The sequence below is a fragment of the Pinus tabuliformis genome, chromosome 2_1 (genome assembly GCF_031772625.1).
Source record: "Pinus tabuliformis cultivar Carrire ecotype Pingquan chromosome 2_1, CPIR1, whole genome shotgun sequence".
Classification (NCBI taxonomy): Eukaryota; Viridiplantae; Streptophyta; class Pinopsida; order Pinales; family Pinaceae; genus Pinus; species Pinus tabuliformis.
Genome location: NC_142299.1, coordinates 606,510,549 through 606,531,554, shown reverse-complemented (window position 1 = coordinate 606,531,554; position 21,006 = coordinate 606,510,549). Strand labels below are relative to the sequence as shown.

The following is a 21,006-nucleotide window of genomic DNA, read 5'->3' as shown; positions in this document are numbered from 1 at the left end:
CTCATGTGGCCTGAAAGTTCTAGTCCATAAGCATCATTTACTAATTATCATGTTGTTGTTGGGCAATTTCTTCTTTTTTAATTTCCTCAACAACTAATTTAACTAGATTCAAAACCATATGATAAATAGCAGTGCACCTAGCTTGAAAAGATTGTGTTTGCCTCTTCTAACCATACATATTTTCCATGATGAATGCATATTTAGTATCTCTAATTTCTTCATGATAGTGCATCCTACCATTCACATAGAAAATTGAACTCCTATTCTCTTCAATAATACTTTCCTCTCTTCTCACAACTCCATGGATATTAGTGGCTTGACGTATTCTCAAAATGTGAATTGTGTTCCATTCTGAAATCATTAGAGAACAACCACAAATTCCATCTTCCAATTCTCATGCATTTAATGAGTAGACATTTTCCTACATCCTTTCAAACAAATGGTAGCTGAGTAAAATAACTTCAAAATCAAAGTTTGTCCTCATAAATTTGGACACTAAATTTATGTTTTTCAATGTGAATAGAGGTGCTTTATAAGGTCTTCAAAAGAAGAAACTGAGAAAATTTACCCAACCAATTCCAATAGGAAAAAACCACAAGGTTCAACAAGCCACTAAATGAGCCACTCAAGTGAATTGTGATCCCAAAAACATAACCTTGTTGAGCATTCAAGGTCATCGGAAAGAAAGTACTAATTCAAATGGGTTTGAAATAGAACAATTCACCACAATGCAAGAAACCATAGAGCCTCCCCTACAAGCATTCCAGGATAACCCTCAAAAACCGTTATGCCAACTGTTGGAGCACTAAAGTCACTTCTTAAATAATTACTCTACTTCAACATCAAATCATAAGTCTGTGAAGTTACTACTAAGGTAATGTTAATGGAATGTTGACTTCCCTGGTTCCTTGCCACTTGAATTGCCACTTGGTTTTCATGAAAATCATACTCATAACTATGTCTTGAAAATTTTAAAAATATGAAAAAGTGAAGTCTTTATAACCCTTACAAATTTACTATCTTCAAAGAGGATGAACTAGTCACCCATTCCACTTGGTTTTTATGAAAGCATACTAACTATGGTTTGAAGAGCTAAGAAGTAGGGAACGATGATACTTTTATAATTCCTACAAGTTTGCCATCATTCAGAGAAGAGGAACTATCAATTTGATTATTACAACCCAATCCTAATATCAAATAAACTCTTGATATGTCTTGATGATACTTTTATAATTCCTACAAGTTTGCCATCATTCAGAGAAGAGGAACTATCAATTTGATTATTACAACCCAATCCTAATATCAAATAAACTCTTGATATGTCTTGTAGAGAGCAGTTTAAATCTTTGGAAAAGAGCCACAATCTAACTTGGCTAACTAGAACTCATTCAAAGGTTGTTTCTTGATTTTATTAAAGATAAAAAAACCCCTTTAGCCTACCACGGGTAAAAATGATATATAATTAAAAAAATTACTTATCTAAAAATTAATAAAACTTTTTATATCATAATTTAAAATATTCTATAATTTACAATTTAATTCACAATTTAATGTAAATTTAACTCACCAACATAATTTATATAATCCAAAATTAAATAAAAATAAAACTATAATATGATCCAAAATTAAATGTAATCGAATTCTCAAATATACTATAATATAGTTGTATTAAATTATTAAGGAACTAAATTTATTATTTTACAATTATGAATTAGGATATCATTTATGTTCTGAGCTAATTGAATAAGTGAATGGTGGAAATTTGATACTTTTTATTGAAACATTCATTTTATAATATATATAAATTTGAATATTGTGTACATTTATAGTCAAATATGTAAGAATCAATATAATTTTTATTTAGTTTAGTAAAAAATTGTAAATGGAATTGATATGAGTGATCTTATGGCATAATACTTGCTAAGATTTGCAAATGGGTAGTAAGCTAAGTGGACTTGATTGTGGAGAAAAGTGATAATTAAGGGTGCATGAATTATTAGAGTCTTCCGATGAATGACCTCCTTGGAAATCCTGATTATAAACTACCCTTCTGAGGAGTCTTGCACCATAGCTGCTGCTTTGTCTAAAAAGTAGCACATTGCCAACCAAAAGTAGATATCAAAATATAATTGTTAATTTTGTATAGACAAATAGGTTTGGATTTATATTTATAGTTATTTAAGACTGAGAATCTATTAATACTTCTTTATCTTTGATATTTTTTTGGAATAACAGTCTTAACCATAAAATGATTTTAAAATCTGGAACTTGCTGAAAATTATTTGTGTGGGATAGCGTAGTTTGCCCTGATTTAATTGACTCCCTATAGTGGTTCTTGTAAAGCAACTGGTTATTGGAAGGCATGCTGATGTTTCTTTTTCTTGTAATAAGGATTACAATGCGAGCAATCTGAGTGATGGGGCTGCTTGCAAGAAGCTTGTGCTTGTAAAATGGTATCCCACCGAAAAAGACAACGGTGGCTATGCCCATGGCCATGATGAGAATCCACATTAATCAGGAGGCTTCAGAGTTGAGAGATACACCACCAGAGTTAGCAAAACTAGTTCCTGAAACAATAATTTATACAACATTGTAAATCATCATCAAGGAGATTACATAACGAGGGAAAATACATACAAGCTCATGTTCAGAAAATGAGTAAAAATACATACAAGATCATGTTCAGAAGAATGAGGAAAAATACACCCATAATTAATAGACAATCCATACCAGAATATACAGAATGAGGAAAAATACACCCATTATTAATAGACAATCCATACCAAAATATTGTATATTCAGTGGCCCTAAACGAAAGGAAACCTACTGCAATTTCGACAACCTTTATAGCTTCGTTTTTTTTCTTTGATCCCCTGCCAAATCAGATAGCTTTCATAATTATTCGGTGGCCCTAAACAAAAGGAAACCTACTGCAATTTCGACAACCTTTATAGCTTCGTTTTTTGGCTTTGATCCTCTGCCAAATCAGACAGCTTTCATAATTATTGATGGCTTCCTCTGGCCCTAGCGTAAACCTAGATGGCTTCCTCTGCCTCTAGCGGAAAGCGGGTGCGAGCTTGGGTATTTTGGTATGCAAACTGGGCGAGCTATGGGGAAGAAATACCACAGACGCAACTTTCATAATTCAGAATGGTTTACTCTGGCCCCGGAATAGCTTACTTCGTCTCTGACGGCAACTCTCTGAGAGCTGGGTATTTCTGTGTGGAAATAGACAAGCTGTGGGGAATGGGACAATTGGGGAGAAGGGCGAGCAGTGGAAGAACAGGATAATGGGACAATTGGGGATAAGGGTGAGCTGTGGGAGGGAATTTTAAATTGACTCTCGAGCCCCTCCGGATACAGGCTCGCCCCTTTGAAAGTATTCGTTTTTTTCCGGCTAGTTGAGGTGGGATTAAATCCACCGCTTCTAAAGAGAGATATTTAAGTCGTGAACTAGTGCGATCAGCAGCCCTCCACCCGCTTCCACGACTGAGCCCCTGGCTATATCAATTTCTACTCTTTAGCCAGGAGGCGGGAAGTGAATTGGAACAGGGCACCTATAGGAGTTACCTAAGCATGCTGTGAAGGAATTACAGGGACACTGTATGTGCGAGAGAAAGTTTGGTGATGTCCTGATTATAGAACTCTAGCCAAGTTTGCTTGTCGATGCGATCTGAATTGAGGGATGTTTGGTACGGAGGGCTTCCTCTTTATAGGAGGAAGGGGATAACCCCTGAAAAGGAAGTCTGTTAGCTGGGCATTCCTTAAATCCTCCAGGATACAAGTCCGCATAGAAATACCTGAATCGAACATCTCCCTATTAAGGGGAGATCGCGGCAGAATCCTACTAGTTAAGGGCAAGAGCTCTGGTCTTATACAAAGAGTATTTTGCTCCGCTACTCTCAATACCATCTCATGCCCTTGTGCGAGTGAACGCATTGGAGAACCAAGCTGCCAGAGAATGGGCTTTGCTTTGAAGGGGATAACATACTCATCATAGCTTCTTCGGGCAGTAGGAGGTCGAGCTTAGCAGAGCGGAAGCCCGAGTATGAAGAGGCCTAACGCCAAGCTTAACAAATTCGTGCCGAAAGCGACTATCATCGGTTTTTGCCGGCTCAGAATCACCTACTAAGAAAGTGGGCGTATTCTCTTTCAACCGGAACCTCGTGCTGCTCGTGGCCGTATTCTCTCTGCCTGCCGGGAGTTCATTTAAGTAAACCCCGAAAAAGTATTCCGTGCCCGCACCAATTTAATTATCTAAATTACATGGAATTTAAATATCTATAGTATCCATCTATAATAAATATCAAAAATTTAATTTTTAAAAAATATTTTAGATTACCAAAATTAAAAAAAAAAATTAATTAAATTAAAATTTCCATTATCGATTATAAAAAAATTAATAAAAGAATTAAGCATATATATATTTGACATAATAAATTAACAATAAGCAATAGATCTTAATGTCATAAATATGATAGTTGTGAATAATATATTTATTTAATTAAATTTACAAAAAAAAACTTAATTATCTTTGAGATATCTCAATTCTATATTTCTAATTATTATTAAAAATATAAACTGAAAATTAAATCTTCACCATTCACTTAATAATTATTAATAACAAAATAAAAATTAAAAACTCTATTCAAAATAAACATATACACATAAAATATATAAAATATACCCATGATTAAAATGAATGGAATAACTATTAAAAATTTCATTGTTCAAAGATTTAAATAAGCTATGTATATTCACCATTTGTATAACAAAACATCTTAATTTAATTTCTAAAATATATTTTGGATTACCAAAATTTAAAAAAAAATAAAGATTAATTAAATTATAATTTTCATTGGTGATTATAAAAAAATTAATAAAAAAATTAAGTATATATATATTCGACATAATAAATTAACAATAAGCAATAGACCTTAATATCATAAATATGATAGTTGTGGACAATATATTTATTTAATTAAATTTTAAAAAAAGTGTTTAATTATCTTTGAGATATGTCAATTCTATATTTTTAATTATTATTAAAAATATAAACTGAAAATTAAATCTCCATCATTCACTTAATAATTATTAACAATAAAATAAAAATTTAAAAATTTTATTCAAAATAAACATAAACACATAAAATATATAAAATATACCAATGATTAAAATCAATTGAATAACTATTAAAATTTTCATTGTTCAAGGATTTATATAAGCTCTCTATATTCACCATTTGGTATAAAACCTTAAAAAAACTAAATAATTTCATCCGATTGACCAAAGTTTAATCTCAGTAGTAGACGTTAACCATCATCATCATAACAAAACATCTTAATTTATTTTCAGATATGTCAATTCTATATTTTTAATTATTATTAAAAGTATAAATCGAAAACTAAATTTTTACCATTCACTTAATAATTATTAATAATTAAATAAAAAATTTAAAAACTCTATTTAAAATAAACATATACTCATAAAATATACTCATCATCATCATCATCAAATATACAAATAATTAAAATCAATTGAATAACTATTAAAAAATTCGTTCTTCAAAATTTTATATAAGCCCTATTCAATTCCTACTTAAATTTTATAAAAACTATCTTGAAAGTTTGAAATGATAGTATATATCCTACTTAATATATTCAATCCTTCAGTTTAGGACAAGCTTTCCCACTCAAAGAGCTGAAAGATGGCTGTGTGTAGCCAGCTTTATTGAGAATGAAATCTGAGGCGATTTCATATGTAGCTTCAGTTAGATGTATGCCATCCCAATTGGTATATGTTGATGGATTCGAACATGCAACCACCCCTTCTGATCCACATAGACTAAGGATATTGAAGTTGTAACTACCTCCACCTCCACAGCAAGATTGAAATATGTTACTAAAACCTGTTCAACACCGAAAATGTTTTTCAGTATAAACATTAGAAATATGTCACGGAGAATATAAAAGTAAATTGAAAGATAATATTTCTCTATAGTAGCTATTCAAATTAATAGTAACAAATTTATATATATAAAAAGTATTAATAAAATTTAGCTACAATACATACCATATGCTGCATGATTTTTGAGTATTTCTAAGGCAATATTATAGTAATCTCCATATACAAGAGTGACATGTGGATATTGGACCCTTAGTTGTTGCAATATTTCCTGCAACAATGTATTATGATTTTGGGAAAGTTGATTGTAGGATATGAGACAACTATTCTCATCATAATCTTCTTTGATGAGAGATGATCGAACAGTAAGAACTGAGGGTGAACATCCCAATGGTGGAATTCCTTGAACAAAGATATATTGAGCTCCATTTTCTATCAATACCTGCCAAATTCCATCCAACAGCTTAAATCATAAATATTTAGAAACATAATTTTTTCTTTTATAAAACTTTTATATAAAAACAAAATTTACTCATATAATATAAATTATATTAATTTTTTTTAGTAATAATTATCTTTTTGCATCTTCTTCTTTTCATTGAATTATATCTTTTTATCCTTTAAAACATATATATATTAATTATTCTATTCTTAATACTTTTGTTAATTGAATTACAGGATGACTTACACTCATAGAGAAATGTGAAGGCTAACCGTTAGTGTCTATTTATCTAATTGTTTAATATTATTTTTTAATTTCATTTTTAATTTTAATATTTATATTACAAAATTTTCAATTTTTTATTTTTATTAATTATCTAATTAATTATAAAATTAAAGTTATAACTCTTACTTTTATTTAAATTTAATTTTAATATTTATATTAATTTTTTTTCAACGGTAACAAAATTAATGATAATCATTACACGCAGAGTACTTTGATCCATCCTGTGATGAGCGTTAGAAACCCCGGTGTAAATATAATAAAAAATATTTTGGAAGAGTACATATAATTCGAAAAAATTAGAAAAGTCTTTTTTTAACAACTTAATTGTCAAGATGTCTATATTTTGAGGTTTTTGATATTTATAAATGAATCACACATCAAAAACATAGTTAAAATTTTTGAAATAACAAAGCTTTTAAATCCGGCTAATATTATTTTAAAAACTAAATAATATAAAAAAGATAGTCCTTTTAAAGACAACAAAGACCAGAATCAGTCAGAAGGTAAGGTAGTGAGCGACTTACTTACTTACCCATATTTCTTCCCCTCAAAGAGCATAGCGAAGGTGAAGGTCTGATGGCGACAGAGAATCTTATCGCTATGGCTCGATAGAGTAAGGAAAGGCTCTAGAGTGGGTAACTTCATTAAGGGTCTGAGGATGGCTGGCGGTTCTTCTATGGCTTTCCACCGCTTTCATACGGGAGATTACTGGTCCTACCTATAACTGTTCAATTTACCCGGTCACTAGGGAGAGGAAGGTCTGGTTTACTGGTCCTACCTATAACTGTTCAATTTACCCGGTCACTAGGGAGAGGAAGGTCTGGTCCTACCTTCGAGAGATCGGTCTGGTCCTACCTTGTCTGGAAGGTCTGGTAAGACGATCAAAAAGGCTGGTCCTACCTAGCTTATCGGGTTACTGGCTGGTCCTAAGAAGGTCAAGGAGAAAGTCTCTCGGGTTAAGGACAGCGACGCGAATGAAAAGCGAAGGACAGCGAATAACGCAATTGCTCAATTTAGTTTTTATTAAACTTTTGGTTTAGGAAAATAAATTTGAGAGCTGAAATTTTTATGAGAAGAAAATAGTAACTATGTAAAAAAATTAGAAAATATTAAGGTGAGGAAAGGTGCAAGGTCCAAGTTTTAACTTATTCTCAATCAAAATATTACTATATATTGAAATACAATTACCTGTAAAGCATGCTGAATCAAAATATTATTATATATTGAAATACAATTACCTGTAAAGCATTCTGAATTTTTGATATGATGAGAGGAGTGAGGCGTTGTATCTGCTCCAATGGTTTTAGAGTAAAAGTAGAATCTAAATAGTCGTTTGCTCCAATTTCACCCATCACATACAAAGCTTCTGAGAAATGATTCTGGCAATCTGTCATTCAAATGGAACAAAGTATTACATAAAATTGTATTCAGAATTAAATAAAAAATAATTTTATATTTACTAATACCATTACCAGAATTTGCTGTGCATGTTGTTTGTTTCAACTCTTGGAACCATCCAACTTGCACATCTAAGGATAATTCTGTTTGAGTAAGTATTAATCTTTCAGTTAAGAATGAAGGGTCCAATGCAGTGGCACCAGCAACAGCAAAGTTGACTCCAGATTCCCTCTCACTTAGTGGCAATGTGCCCACTTTAAGATAAGGCTGCAGAAAAGGGAACCCTAATGCAGTCGCTGTACACACAATATAAACATCAATACACAAAATATATATACACAAAATATACATACACAAATATATATACACAACACTTATTATGATCATGGAGAGTGTGGCATACCCAAAAAGTCTATGACTAGACGTCCATTTGAACAACGCCCTGTTGGATGGTGAAAAAAGGTTTCCCCGTATGGAGAAGACCCAATATCACGGAAAACCAAAGGAGATGAAGCCAATCCATTTCCAGTGTCAGTTAATGAATCTCCAAAACTATACATTGCTGTAAAACATGGTGTCGCTTTCACCTGTTTTACCTGACTAATACAAATCATCAGCATCACCAGCCCTAACAACAATCTTGTGCGTCCCCTCATCTTTGCTTAGTGGAAAAATATATCTAAACCTCTCTTATACTGGCCTTGGAACCAATTCACTCTCGATACCTTTAATTGCGTATTCCTCTAGAGCTCATGAAAGAGATGGCATGATCTAAAATTGTGATGGATAGATCTATACTTATAGCTTATTCTATGCATCAATCTATTGTAATCACTGAAGTTCACATGTTTAATGGGGAGTGGGCTTACCAAGACTTGAGGTTCACCATGTGTAAACAAATAATGTTTTATTTAATTTGTCATAATTAACATGCGTACTAATCACTCAAGTTCTTATTTAATTTACCACAATTCATTGTGAGCATGTTTAATCAGAAGTGCATGTTTAATAAGAAGTGCACTTACCAACAGTTGAGGTTCACCATGCGTAAACAATAATGTTTTATTTATTTTGTCATCATTCATTGCAAGTATGATTATTAGGAAGTGCACTTACCAATAGTTTGAGTTAAACATACTATTGAGTTAAACATGCATAAACAAATTAATGTTTCAAAAGTCTAAATTATGATATTATAAATTTAATTAATAAATCTTAAAAATTCTTATATCTAGTATATATATTTAGTATGGTAGTTTAATTTCAATTAAAAATTAACACGTGTAATAGTTATTGTTTTAATTTTATAATAATATTATATAAAATATTTTCAAAAAATAATAAAAATATTATTTGTTATATTATAAATTTAATTTGTAAATTTTAAGAATTTTTATATCAAGTATATATATTTAGTATCGTAGTTTAACTTCAATTAAAAGTTAACATGTCTAATAATTGTTGTTTTAATTTTATAATAATATTATATAAAATATTTTCAAAAAATAATAAAAAATATTATTTGTGATATTATAAATTTAATTTATAAATATTAATTTTTTTATATCTAGTATATATATTTAGCACCTTAGTTTAATTTCAATTAAAAGTTAGCATGTGTAATACTCATAACCATGACTTATTGCTTTAATTTTATATTATATTATATAGAATATTTTCAAAAAAAAATACAAAATATTATTTGGGATATTATAAATTTAATTTATAAATCTTAAGAATTCTTATATGTATTATATATATTTAGCACTGTAATTCAAATTCAATTAAAAGTTAACAAGTGTAATAATTTTAACTATGAGTTATTGTTTTAATTTTATAATGATATTATATAAAATATAAAAAAAATAAAAATAACAAATAACAAATATTATTTATGATAATATAAATTTAATTTATAAATCTTAAGACTTCTTATATCTAGTATACATTATAGTTTAACTTCGATTAAAGGTTAATATGTGTAATACTTATCATCACGAGTTATTGTTTTAATTTTATAGTAATATTATATCGAATATTTCAAAAACATAATAAAAAATATTATTTATGATATTATAAATTTATTTTATAAATCTCAAGAATTCTTATATCTAGAATATATATTTAGCATTGTAATTTAACTTCAATTAAAGGTTAACATAGGTAATACTCTTAACCACGAGTTATTGGCTAACATATTTAATACACTTAACCACGAGTTATTGTTTTAATTTTATAATAATATTATATAACATATTAAAAATATATATATAAAATATTATTTGCAATATTATATATATAATTTATAAATCTTAAGAATTCTTGTGTCTAGTATATATATTTAGAAGTATTGTTTGACTTCAATTAAAGGTTAACACATGTAATACTCTTAATTACACTTAATACTCTTAAGCACGAGTTATTGTTTTAATTTTAAAATAATATTATATAGAATATTTAAAAAAACAAAAAAAACAAAAAAAATTATTTACGATATTATAAATTTAATTTATAAATTTTAAGATTTCTTATATTTAGTATATATATTTAGCACTGTAGTTTAACTTGAATTGAAGGTAACATGTGTAATACTCATAACCACCTTTTATTGTTTGATTTTTCTAATAAACTTATATAGAATATTTTCATGGAAATAATAAAAAATATTATTTTTATATTAGAAATTTAATTTATAAATTTTAAGAATTTTTATATCTAGTTAGTATTGTACTTTAACTTCAATTAAAGTTTAACATGTGTAATAATTGTAACATTATTGTTTTAATTTTATAATAATATTATATAGAATATTTTCAAAAAAATAATAAAAAATATTATTTATGATATTATAAATTTAATTTGTAAATCTTAATAATTCTTATATCTAGTTAGCACTGTAGTTTAACTTCAATTAAATGTTAACATGTGTAATAATCATAAAGCTATTGTTTTAATTTTATAAACTTGATATGGATGACAGAATCCTCAATTCAACAATTATATAGAATATTTTAGAAAACATAAAAAAAAAAAAAATTATTAGTTGCGATATTATAAATTTAATTTATAAATATTAAGAATTCTTATATATATATAGTTTTATTTTAACTTTAATTAAAGGTTAACATGTGTAATACTTATAACCACCAATTATTATTATTTTAATTTTATAATAATATTATATAGAATATTTAAAAAAATATATATTTTTGATATTTTAAATTTAATTTATAAATCTTAAGAATTCTTATATCTGGTTAGCTTTGTAGAACTTCAATTAAAGATTAACATGTGTAATACTGGTAACCACTAGTTATTGTTTTAATTTTATAATAATATTATAATGAATATTTTCAAGAAAATAATAAAAAATATTATTTGTGATGTCATAAATTAATTTATAAATCTTAAGCATTCTTATATCTAGTTATTACTATAGTTTAACTTCAATTAAAGATTAACATGTGTAATACTTAGTTATTGTTTTAATTTTATAATAATATTATATAGAATATTTTTAAAAAATAAAAATATATTATTTGTGACATTATAAACTTAATTTATAAATCTTAAAAAATCTTGTATCTAGTATATGTATTTAGAAGTGTAGTTTTAACATGTATAATACTCATTAAAAATGTGTAATATTCTTAACAACCACAAGTTATTGTTTTAATTTTATATTAATACCATATAGAATATTCTCAAAGAAATAATAAAAATTCTTATCTCGAGTTAACACTGTTGTTTAAGTTCAATTAAATGTTAACGTGTGTAACACTGATAACCACCCGTTACTATTTAATTTTATAATAATATTATGTAAAATATTTTCAAAAAGTAATACAAAATATTATTTATGATATTATAAATTTAATTTATAAATCTTGAATTTTTTTATATCTAGTATATATTTTTAGCATTGTAGTTTAACTTCAATTAAAAGTTAACATGTATAATACTCTTAACCACGAATTATTGTTTTAATTTTATAATAATATTATATAAAATATTTTCAAAAAAATTATTATTTCTTTTATTATAAATTTAATTTATAAATTTTAAATTTTTTTATATCTATAATATATCTATATATATATATTTTTTTATATTTAGCACTATAGTTTAATTTCAATTAAAAGTTTACATGTGTAATACTAGTAACTACCAATTATTGTTTTAATTTTATAATAATATTATATAAAATATTTAAAAGAAAAAAGAAAATATTATTTTAATTTTGTTACAACATTATTGACTAAAACTAAAATTAAATATCAATATAAAAATAAAACAAAAACAGTGCGTTGAAAATGAAAACACACATGCGCTACCAAAAAATTGATGAAAAACAGTCCGTATTTGCATAGCTACAACCATGAAGTAAAAAATGACATTTAATTAAAAAGCAGTGTTAAAATGCAAACACACATGCACTAAAAAACAATTAATTAAAAGCAGTGCTTTAAAATATAAACATGCATGTGATATCTTTGATGTGAAATAGTTTTATTTTAGTTAAATATACAATATACATATAAACCACTAAAATTATATATAAAGAAATTGTTAAAAATGGTCTTTTCAAAATTCCAAAAAAATACATTAAATTTGGTAAGAAATTCAGGAAAAATCGTTCTGGTATGCTCAGGCATGTGAAGATTATCGAATAATTTAAAAAATTTTAAATTTAATTTTAGAAAAGATTGGTTTTTTAAAATAATTAAAGAAAATTAACATTAATTGATTTAAATTTATAAAAATTATTTTATAATTATAAATTGTAAATATTAAACACGGTTTATAGTATTTACAAAATATTACAATTATAAATTTATTAAATTTAAAATTAAAATTAAAATTATTATATTTATTTGGTAAATTTTATATATTTTAAAAAATAAAAAATATTAAATATTTGAATTTGAATTTTCTTTTACATGATGATTTTAAAATTAAAATTTTTTAAATTTCAACCCATAATCTAATGCTATACAAGATGCACAAGTTTCCTTCATATTAGTAAGTAAAATTAACCTATTAAAGAATAACAATGTGGTGAAATCTAAGGATTCCCCTTACGTTGACGGATTGCAATCCAAACAAGGAAATTCCTGTGAAATCCATTTTGAAGGTTGATGAACTTGGGATAATTAAAGAGGATATATGTCCATGTAATATTATTATTTCATGGTTAGTGGAAAGAGTAACATTGTAAGCGTGAAGAGTGGATTTGCTCTGAATTAAAATGAACTTTTTGCTCTGAATCAAAACGAACTTTTGTATTTGGTAGATTACGCAAATTTGGAAGATAAATTCGAAGTATGGAATTTCAATTTCAATAAAATGGTATACATATTAATATATTCTATTATATTTGGTTTTCTTCTTCCAAGAGATCTCTTTTATTTTTATGAGTATTGGAATTTTTCCACGTTAAATTTAACAAATTAGATGTCTAACATTCCCCACTTAATTTAAAATGGTGTGTATGAGTCCAAGAAGAGAGATGAAATACCTAATACCCAAAAAATCTTAATACCTTAAAAATGGTAGAAGGTCATTCTAGCCTGTCAAATGAAAAATTGCCTCTGTTTCAAAAAAAAATATAACAAATAAATGTGAATAACTGAAATTTGATATGGGTGGTGTTTTATTTAATTTCAACAAAAATCAGAGAAGAATTTCATACACAGGCATGTCATCATCAAATGGCAAGTTGTGTCCAGAGCTCCGTTTTGATTTTTTGGAATGTTGGGTCTTAGAATATTCCATTCTCCCTTAGAGAGCATCATGTCAGAGGTACCCAAATCTGTCATTGCACATTAAAAATAATAATATTTCCATGTGATGGAGCTCCAAACAGACATTGGAAAATAACACTCCATATTTGTTCCACTTAGCTTTTGTCCATTATATTATGCTTTTGGGTCACTACAATAATTGCAGGCTATAGTTACAGAGCTCTTTGGCAGCAGTTTTGGGATTTACTCCAGCTCTTACGACACAAACTGCTCCATGAACTAAAAGCAAACATCTCAGCTTTTAATTTAGAAAAAAACGAACTTAAGCTTAAGTAAGTCTGCTAGCAGTAATCTCGATTTAAATTGACAAATGACATAACTAGACTAGAATATCTAGACATCTACTATCAACATATTTCCATTATAAAATAACATTTACTCAGCTCTGCGATGCCTGGGAGGTAGGTTTGCACGGTGTGAAAACCCTTACATGCCATGAAGCTTATGCCAATGAAGAGTTCACAGTGGTCATGGCCTTTCCTAATCAAAATATTGCAAAGTTTGTTGTGGAATGTATAAGTTTAACATATTGCTAAATTCAATATGGGAAGTATAAGTTTAACATATTGCTAAATTCACGACATATTGCTAATTCACTCTGGGATGTATAAGTTTCTTGCTCAGCCTCCTCCCACTTCACTGAGTTGTGTGAGCGTGGTTTAAAGTTGAATATACCTAGTGTGTATCTTGGAATTGCTTTTGAATATAAGATTCTATCTCCTCTTAGCAGGCATGGGTTAATCCCAACCATCACATTAAACACCTTGATGATAACCATACTTGTCAGAAGTATTTTTGCAGGTTGCGTCTTTATTGGAAGATGGAAGGAATGAAACCAGCACAGGGTACCGCGTGAACCATTCAGCAACACAGCAAATAATTTAAGGCATTTAATGTATTTTGGTAAATAGATATGGGCAAGCATTCTTCAGCGATTATTGCTCATACTCCATGTCACACCCCTGTTTATATATACATATGCATAAATAAAAAAAATATTTAAATACCCAAAAGCGTAACATATACATAACTTTATGTATTGCCACATGTTTGTCTATGTGCCAACACCTATGCCATGCATCATTCGTAAATGTAAACTTACTATTCCATGCCTTAAATCCTGTGTAACATGGTATATATTTACGCCAGGGTATTAGGTTTATGTCATAACTTGTTTTATGGAGTAACTTTGACTTACAGCCGAACCTAATGTTAAACCCCCCCACAGCATACGGCATAGATTTATTGGGCTCGAGGTCTGGTGGTCCGGCCGCAGCCCTTGCAGGTGCCAACTCATGGTTTACTTAAATGACCTCGGTCCTTCACAGGACAGGTGGCCATACCGCCATGGGATATCTCGGGCTCAGGTTCCTTGACATTCCCGCTTCATTTTCCCGCTAAGCCTGAACGACCGAGATCTCATCCTGAAAATGGAGGGCGAGGATGAGTTCGAGGGTTTCAAGTCATTACTTAACTCCTTTGGAGCGAACTCGGGGTTCATTTGCTTGCATTGCTCTGTCGGTTCCGTCTCTGTGTTTAGATGCTGGTTCGGTTTCCCCAAGGATACATTCACCGTCTGCAACCTCACCAGAGACCGTGAGGTGCCCAGTTCTGAATCTACTCAGGTAATTATCTTACGCTCTGCATTTACTGGTTATTGTTTTCTAATCCACTGTAAGGTAGCGGCCATTATTAATTTGTGTCTTTTCCTGTTGGCGAACGCAGGTGGAATTGTCAAACCCTTCCAGCGGTGTCGAGGTGACTGGTCTTCGACGGTCCAGCCTGCTCGGCGGATACAGGTAAGCTCTTATATAAAGTTTGCTTTTTCCCTTCAAACGAGAGCTCAGAACCCCTCGTTTCTGAGCTATTATTATGGTGTTTGTTACAGACCGCCGAGGGTTTGCCGGTTCCATGCTTGGGGTTTACTGAGGTATTCTCCGAAGAGAACCCTCATGGTTGCCTTATGATTTAATCACTAGCTGTTTCAGGGTTCGACTGATACGTTATTGTTCCTGGCGGAACTCATGTATTTGGTTTCTTATAATTCATGAACTAATTTGGTTTTATACTGCCTCGCGGCATACCCGGACTTGGGTCTTCAAATCTGATGTGTGACCTCCAGCATCGGCCCTGGCCGCATGCTCATATCGGGGTTAGCAGAACCCGGTTCCTTTTATTTAAAGTCGTCTCTATTCTCGCTGTATATGCACATGGTTTCTCTTCAGAGGTACACTGTTTGTATTATTCTGTTTTTAAAACAAATGCAAGAACATATTACTCTGTTCGAGCCCTCAGACGGCTTCAGCTTTTCATTTTGGATTATATGTTTGGCTTCTTAGCGATATTTAATTGATACATGACTGTTTGCTTATTAGGGTTGCATGTCGGCTATCATTGATTCTGCCTTTGTATATGAATACGCTGTATATCACAGCGACGCTAGAACTCATAGTTTCAGTTAAGATATATGTTATGGTTTCATATAACTTGCTCTGATATGTTCATGCGTTTCCAGACTTTGTTTAGCTTTTACTGTTAACGCTCTCAAATATATATGGTGACACTACCATACTGTGTTCTTTATGTTATGAATGTCGAAATACACAGATGTATGAAGGTGTGTTTGCCTTTATCGTTTCTCATTGAACTAGCTTCGCTGTTATTTATTGAAACGTTGAGGTTATAACACTGTTTACAATCAGAGACAGGTCTCATACAGCTGTAGAATGTATTTTGTTGTCTGGCTAATGCAATTATTTTCATTTTTCAACTATTTCATATAACTCGTCACATACTTCTCTCTGTTCTGTCACAAAAGTTTAGTCCGGCTACAGCCGTGGTTTCTTTCCAAGCTCTGGGGTTTCCAGGCTCGTACTTAGTGGCACATCATATGTATGGATAATTTATGTTCAAGGTATTTCGGTCTATGTATTCCGGTATTGGCCTCTCCTGTGCCTAAAATACCTCTGTCATTCTGCCTGTTTCGTGCCATATTCTCTACCCTTAAACAGTCATTTAATAATCTAAACCTCTGTATTCCTTTTAATAACCGCAAAGTTAGATTTAGATCAGGTCTATCAGCTGATAGCCTATTCCTTCAATTAATACCACACTTATGCAGTTATATGTACATTGTAACAGTTCTAAGAAACTATACACAGTTCTTGTTTAACTACTGTGGGTCATTGTAAGTTTCTCATTTAATGCAAAAGGACTCTGAGGTTTTGAAACCGTACCTGGTTCACCAGAGTCACAAATAAATACTCAAGCAAGTCACCTGTGCTTCGAGTCTGCTCGTCCACCCAGCCATGAGATCCATCTTCCAGACGGAATTCTCTCCCCCGAGCTATCTTGCAGGCCTCAAGCCCTCAACAAGATCTGTGCACCTTGTGCCTGGTTATCTGGTCTCTACCAAACTTAACCTTTTCTCTTGTATTTCTCTTTTCTCTTTTTCTTAGAAAAGATTTTTTTTCTGTCTGTCCCAACAGCACAGAACTTCCTCCCTACATCCAGGACCTTTCCTGTTTGGGAGGGCAATTCCAATAAGTTATTACAACTGATCTCTTTTCTTTGAAATCCACCTCCGAGAGGCTGCCAGCATTTCAAGAAAATATTTAATTTATTCAATCATGTAGTTTATCACAGTTTTGTTTCTTTTAACATAAACAACAACTACTATATTGTCTTTTACCATAGTAAAATTCACATTTACATTTACTGGGGTCATTACACTCCATAAACACCTGCGCGATTTCCACACTCTACAACAACAGTGTATTAATTATTTTGTTGCCATTTATTAATGTCAAATTGTGTGTTGAGATAAATATGTATATAAAAGTCATTTTTCAAGAAACATAGAAACAGAGTGAGAGTCTCTAAAGAGAAAATGGTGGAGCCAAAATCTAGAAAATGGTGGAGCAAATTTTGGTGGGCGTGTGAAAACAACAGTCACTGTGTTTTACTATTTGTTATTCCAGGTTAAGTGTAAATCACTGTAAAACCTTTGTTTTACTTTGTGAATGTATTTATTTTCATAATTTAGAATTCAATCCTAAGTTATTATTGTGTTGCTCCAAACTTACTCTGTTCTATTTTTTTTCCGTGAGTGAATACTATGTTTTTAAGTCTCTGTGTTGCTGCACCAAAACTAGCTGCGCTAAATCTAGCTCGGCGACTCCGCGAAATTGAGCTAGGCGAAATAATTTTAATCTGCCTCTCTGCGTAAATTTTGTTCAATTTTTATAGCATGGTATCAGATTGGGTTAAACTCTGTTAGTGTAAAAACAAGTGTTTTTACTAGAAGTTAAAATTGTTTTAAGGGCAGATTGTTTTTAGCATATTTACCAGTAGGTATAAAGATTTTTTTATGCTAAGAAATGGCAACATCAAGCACAAGCTTGACTAATCCTCAAATACCTCAGTTTAATGGCAAAAATTATGATTATTGGGCTATTACAATGAAAGCCTTGTTTTCTTCTCAAGGCATTTGGGATTTGGTGGAGAATGGTTTTCAAGAACTAGTAGATGCAACAGCATACAATGCCTCATCTCAAGCAGAAAGAGATTTGTTAAGGGATACCACAAAGAAGGATTCAAAAGCCCTATTCTATATTTTCCAAGCAGTTCATGAAAGTATTTTCCCAAGGGTTGCAGCAGCAACGAAGTCTAAGAAAGCATGGGACACCCTACAGACATCCTACCAAGGCATGGAAAAAGTTAAGACAGAAAAGTTGCAAATGTTGAGAAGAGACTTTGAAACACTTTGTATGAAAGAGTCTGAGAATGTAGACTCGTCTTTTACACACGTAAGTGGGTTGGATACTCAAATTAGGTCTCATGGTGAGACACTTGAGGAAAGAATAATAATTGAGGAAGTTTTGAGAAGTTTGCTAGCAAGGTTTGATGCCATTGTTGTGGCCATAGAAGAGACAAAAGATCTTTCACAGTTCTCAGTGCATGAGCTTAATGCATCACTAATTTCTCATGAACATAGACTGAATAGAGAAACAAGCTCCTCATTATATCATGCCTTCAAGACACAAGTATCATTTGGTCAAGGTCGAGGCAGAGAAAGATCATATGCTAGAGGAAGAGGAAGAAGCCCACACAAAGGTGGAAGAAGCAACCCTTCAAGCTCAAGTGGAAGAGGCAACAATCAAAATCCAAGTCAAGGACCAAGCCAAAATCAAGCACAAGGTCAAAGGTATGATAAATCTCAAGTTCAATGTCATTATTGTAAGAAGTATGGTCATTATGCAATTGAATGTAGAAGCAATATGACATTAATAACAAACCAAGTGTAAATTTCACAAAAGAAAATCAGAACCATGATAGCATGTTTTTAGCTTGTAATGTAGCACAAGAAAAATACAGTGATATATGGTATCTAGATTCACAGTGTAGCAACCACATGTTAGGAAACATAGAAATGTTTTCCAATCTAAATGAAAGTGTGAAATCTAAAGTGACATTAGGGACTGATAGAAAAGCCTTTGTCATGGGAAAGAGAAGAGTTAATATCCTAACAAAGAAGGGGGAGAAGAAGTACATCTCATATGTTTACTTTGTCCCCGGTCTGAATCATAACCTCATAAGCATTGGATAGCTCATGCAAAAGGGCTACAATGTGTTTTTCAAGACTGATGTATGCACAATTTTGGTTAGGCCTCCAAGTAGACAGTTGATTGCAAAGGTTTATATAACAAATAATAGAATGTCTCCCCTAAAATTAAAAACATATTTGAAGGAAGAGGGTGCACAAGAACAACTATTAATGAACTCAGAAGAAGATGAAAGCAAAGATGTAGTTGTCACACAAATAACCTTTCAAGCAGAGGTCAAAGATGAAAACTGGTTATGGCATTTGAGATTTGAACATCTCAACTTTGGAGGTTTGAATTTACTGCATAGGAAAGGCATGGTGAAGGGACTATCGCTCATAGAAAAACTAGACAACCTATGTGAGGGATGTATCTTGGGCAAGCAACATAGAGAGACATTTCCAGCAGGAAAGTCAGTAAGGGGAAAGGCACCTTTGGAGATTGTCCACTCAGATTTATCTGGACCAATGCAGACACCATCAATTGTTGGCAGCCACTATGTATTGACCTTCATAGATGACTACACAAGGAAGACATGGGTCTATCTCCTAAAACAGAAAAGTGAAGTGTTTGAATGCTTTTGCCAATACAAAGCTCTTGTTGAGAAGCAAAGTGAACACTACATCAAAGTCCTTAGAACTGACAGAGGTGGAGAATACATCTCAAATGATTTCCTTCGTTTTTGTAGGGAGCATGGAATTCATAAGCAATTTACAACAAGGTATACACCTTGGCAAAATGGTGTGGCAGAAAGGAAGAATAGGACCATTATGGAAATGGCAAGGAGTATGATGAAGGCAAAGCATTTGCCAAATGATTATTGGGTTGAAGTTGTCACTTGTGCAGCATATATCTTGAATAGATGTCCAACCAAAAGCATCCAGAACATAGTTCTTGAAGAGGCATGGAGTGGAAGAAATCATAGTGTCACTCACATGAGAGTTTTTGGATGTGTGGCATATGCACATGTCTCGGATGAATTGAGAAAGAAGTTGGACAACAAGGGGGAGAAATGTATATTTGTTGGATACAGTGATGAATCCAAGGCATACAAACTCTACAATTCATTAACCAAAAAGGTCATAATCAACATAGATGTGCAGTTCATAGAGGAGGAAGCATGGGATGGAAGTTTAGAAAATACAATCAATGTCAAAGCATGCATACCACATGAGGGCAAAGAGGAATTAACAGCAGCAATTAATTTCTCAACAATGACTCCCTCTACACCTATTCAAGCACAACAAAGTAGGCATCAAGCAACACCATCAACAAATAATAGGACAGTTTCACGCAGTGAAGCAGGTGCTTCTCCAAGCACGTTGCAAAGCGCAACACCAAGTGACATGTCAAGGCCATCTTCAGTAAGCACAAAAAGACCAAAATTCAGAAATTTAAATGAAATTTATGAGCAAGATGAAGTTGATAGTAGTGTTGGTTTGAATTCCTTATTTGCCTTATTTTGTCATGTAGATGACCCAATCCATTTTGAGGGTGAAGTTAAAGAAGAAAATTGGGTTGTGGCAATGGAGGAAGAAATAGAAGCAATAGAAAGGAATGACACATGGGA

The 21,006-nt window shown here is 31.0% G+C and overlaps 1 protein-coding gene across 1 annotated transcript; it reads right to left on the bottom strand.

The window, feature by feature from the left end:
* Nucleotides 1-5,660: 5,660 nt before the first annotated feature.
* On the bottom strand, nucleotides 5,661-8,685 carry LOC149201961 (GDSL esterase/lipase At1g28590-like). The gene is made up of 5 exons (XM_089401422.1): nucleotides 8,433-8,685; nucleotides 8,104-8,325; nucleotides 7,870-8,018; nucleotides 6,073-6,346; nucleotides 5,661-5,908 (listed from the first exon to the last, which is right to left on the bottom strand). Exons 1-5 carry the CDS (start codon nucleotides 8,683-8,685, stop codon nucleotides 5,661-5,663), a joined length of 1,146 nt encoding a protein of 381 aa, XP_089257548.1.
* Between the last annotated feature and the right edge of the window lie 12,321 nt (nucleotides 8,686-21,006).

Excerpts from the sequence above, each read along its gene's own strand:
- LOC149201961 (XM_089401422.1), bottom strand. The coding sequence starts at position 8,685 with ATGAGGGGACGCACAAGATTGTTGTTAGGGCTGGTGATGCTGATGATT. Across the intron at positions 8,326-8,432 it reads TCTAGTCATAGACTTTTTGG|CGACTGCATTAGGGTTCCCT; the intron begins GTATGCCACACT and ends TTGTGTGTACAG. Across the intron at positions 6,347-7,869 it reads AAATTCAGAATGCTTTACAG|GTATTGATAGAAAATGGAGC; the intron begins GTAATTGTATTT and ends GGAATTTGGCAG.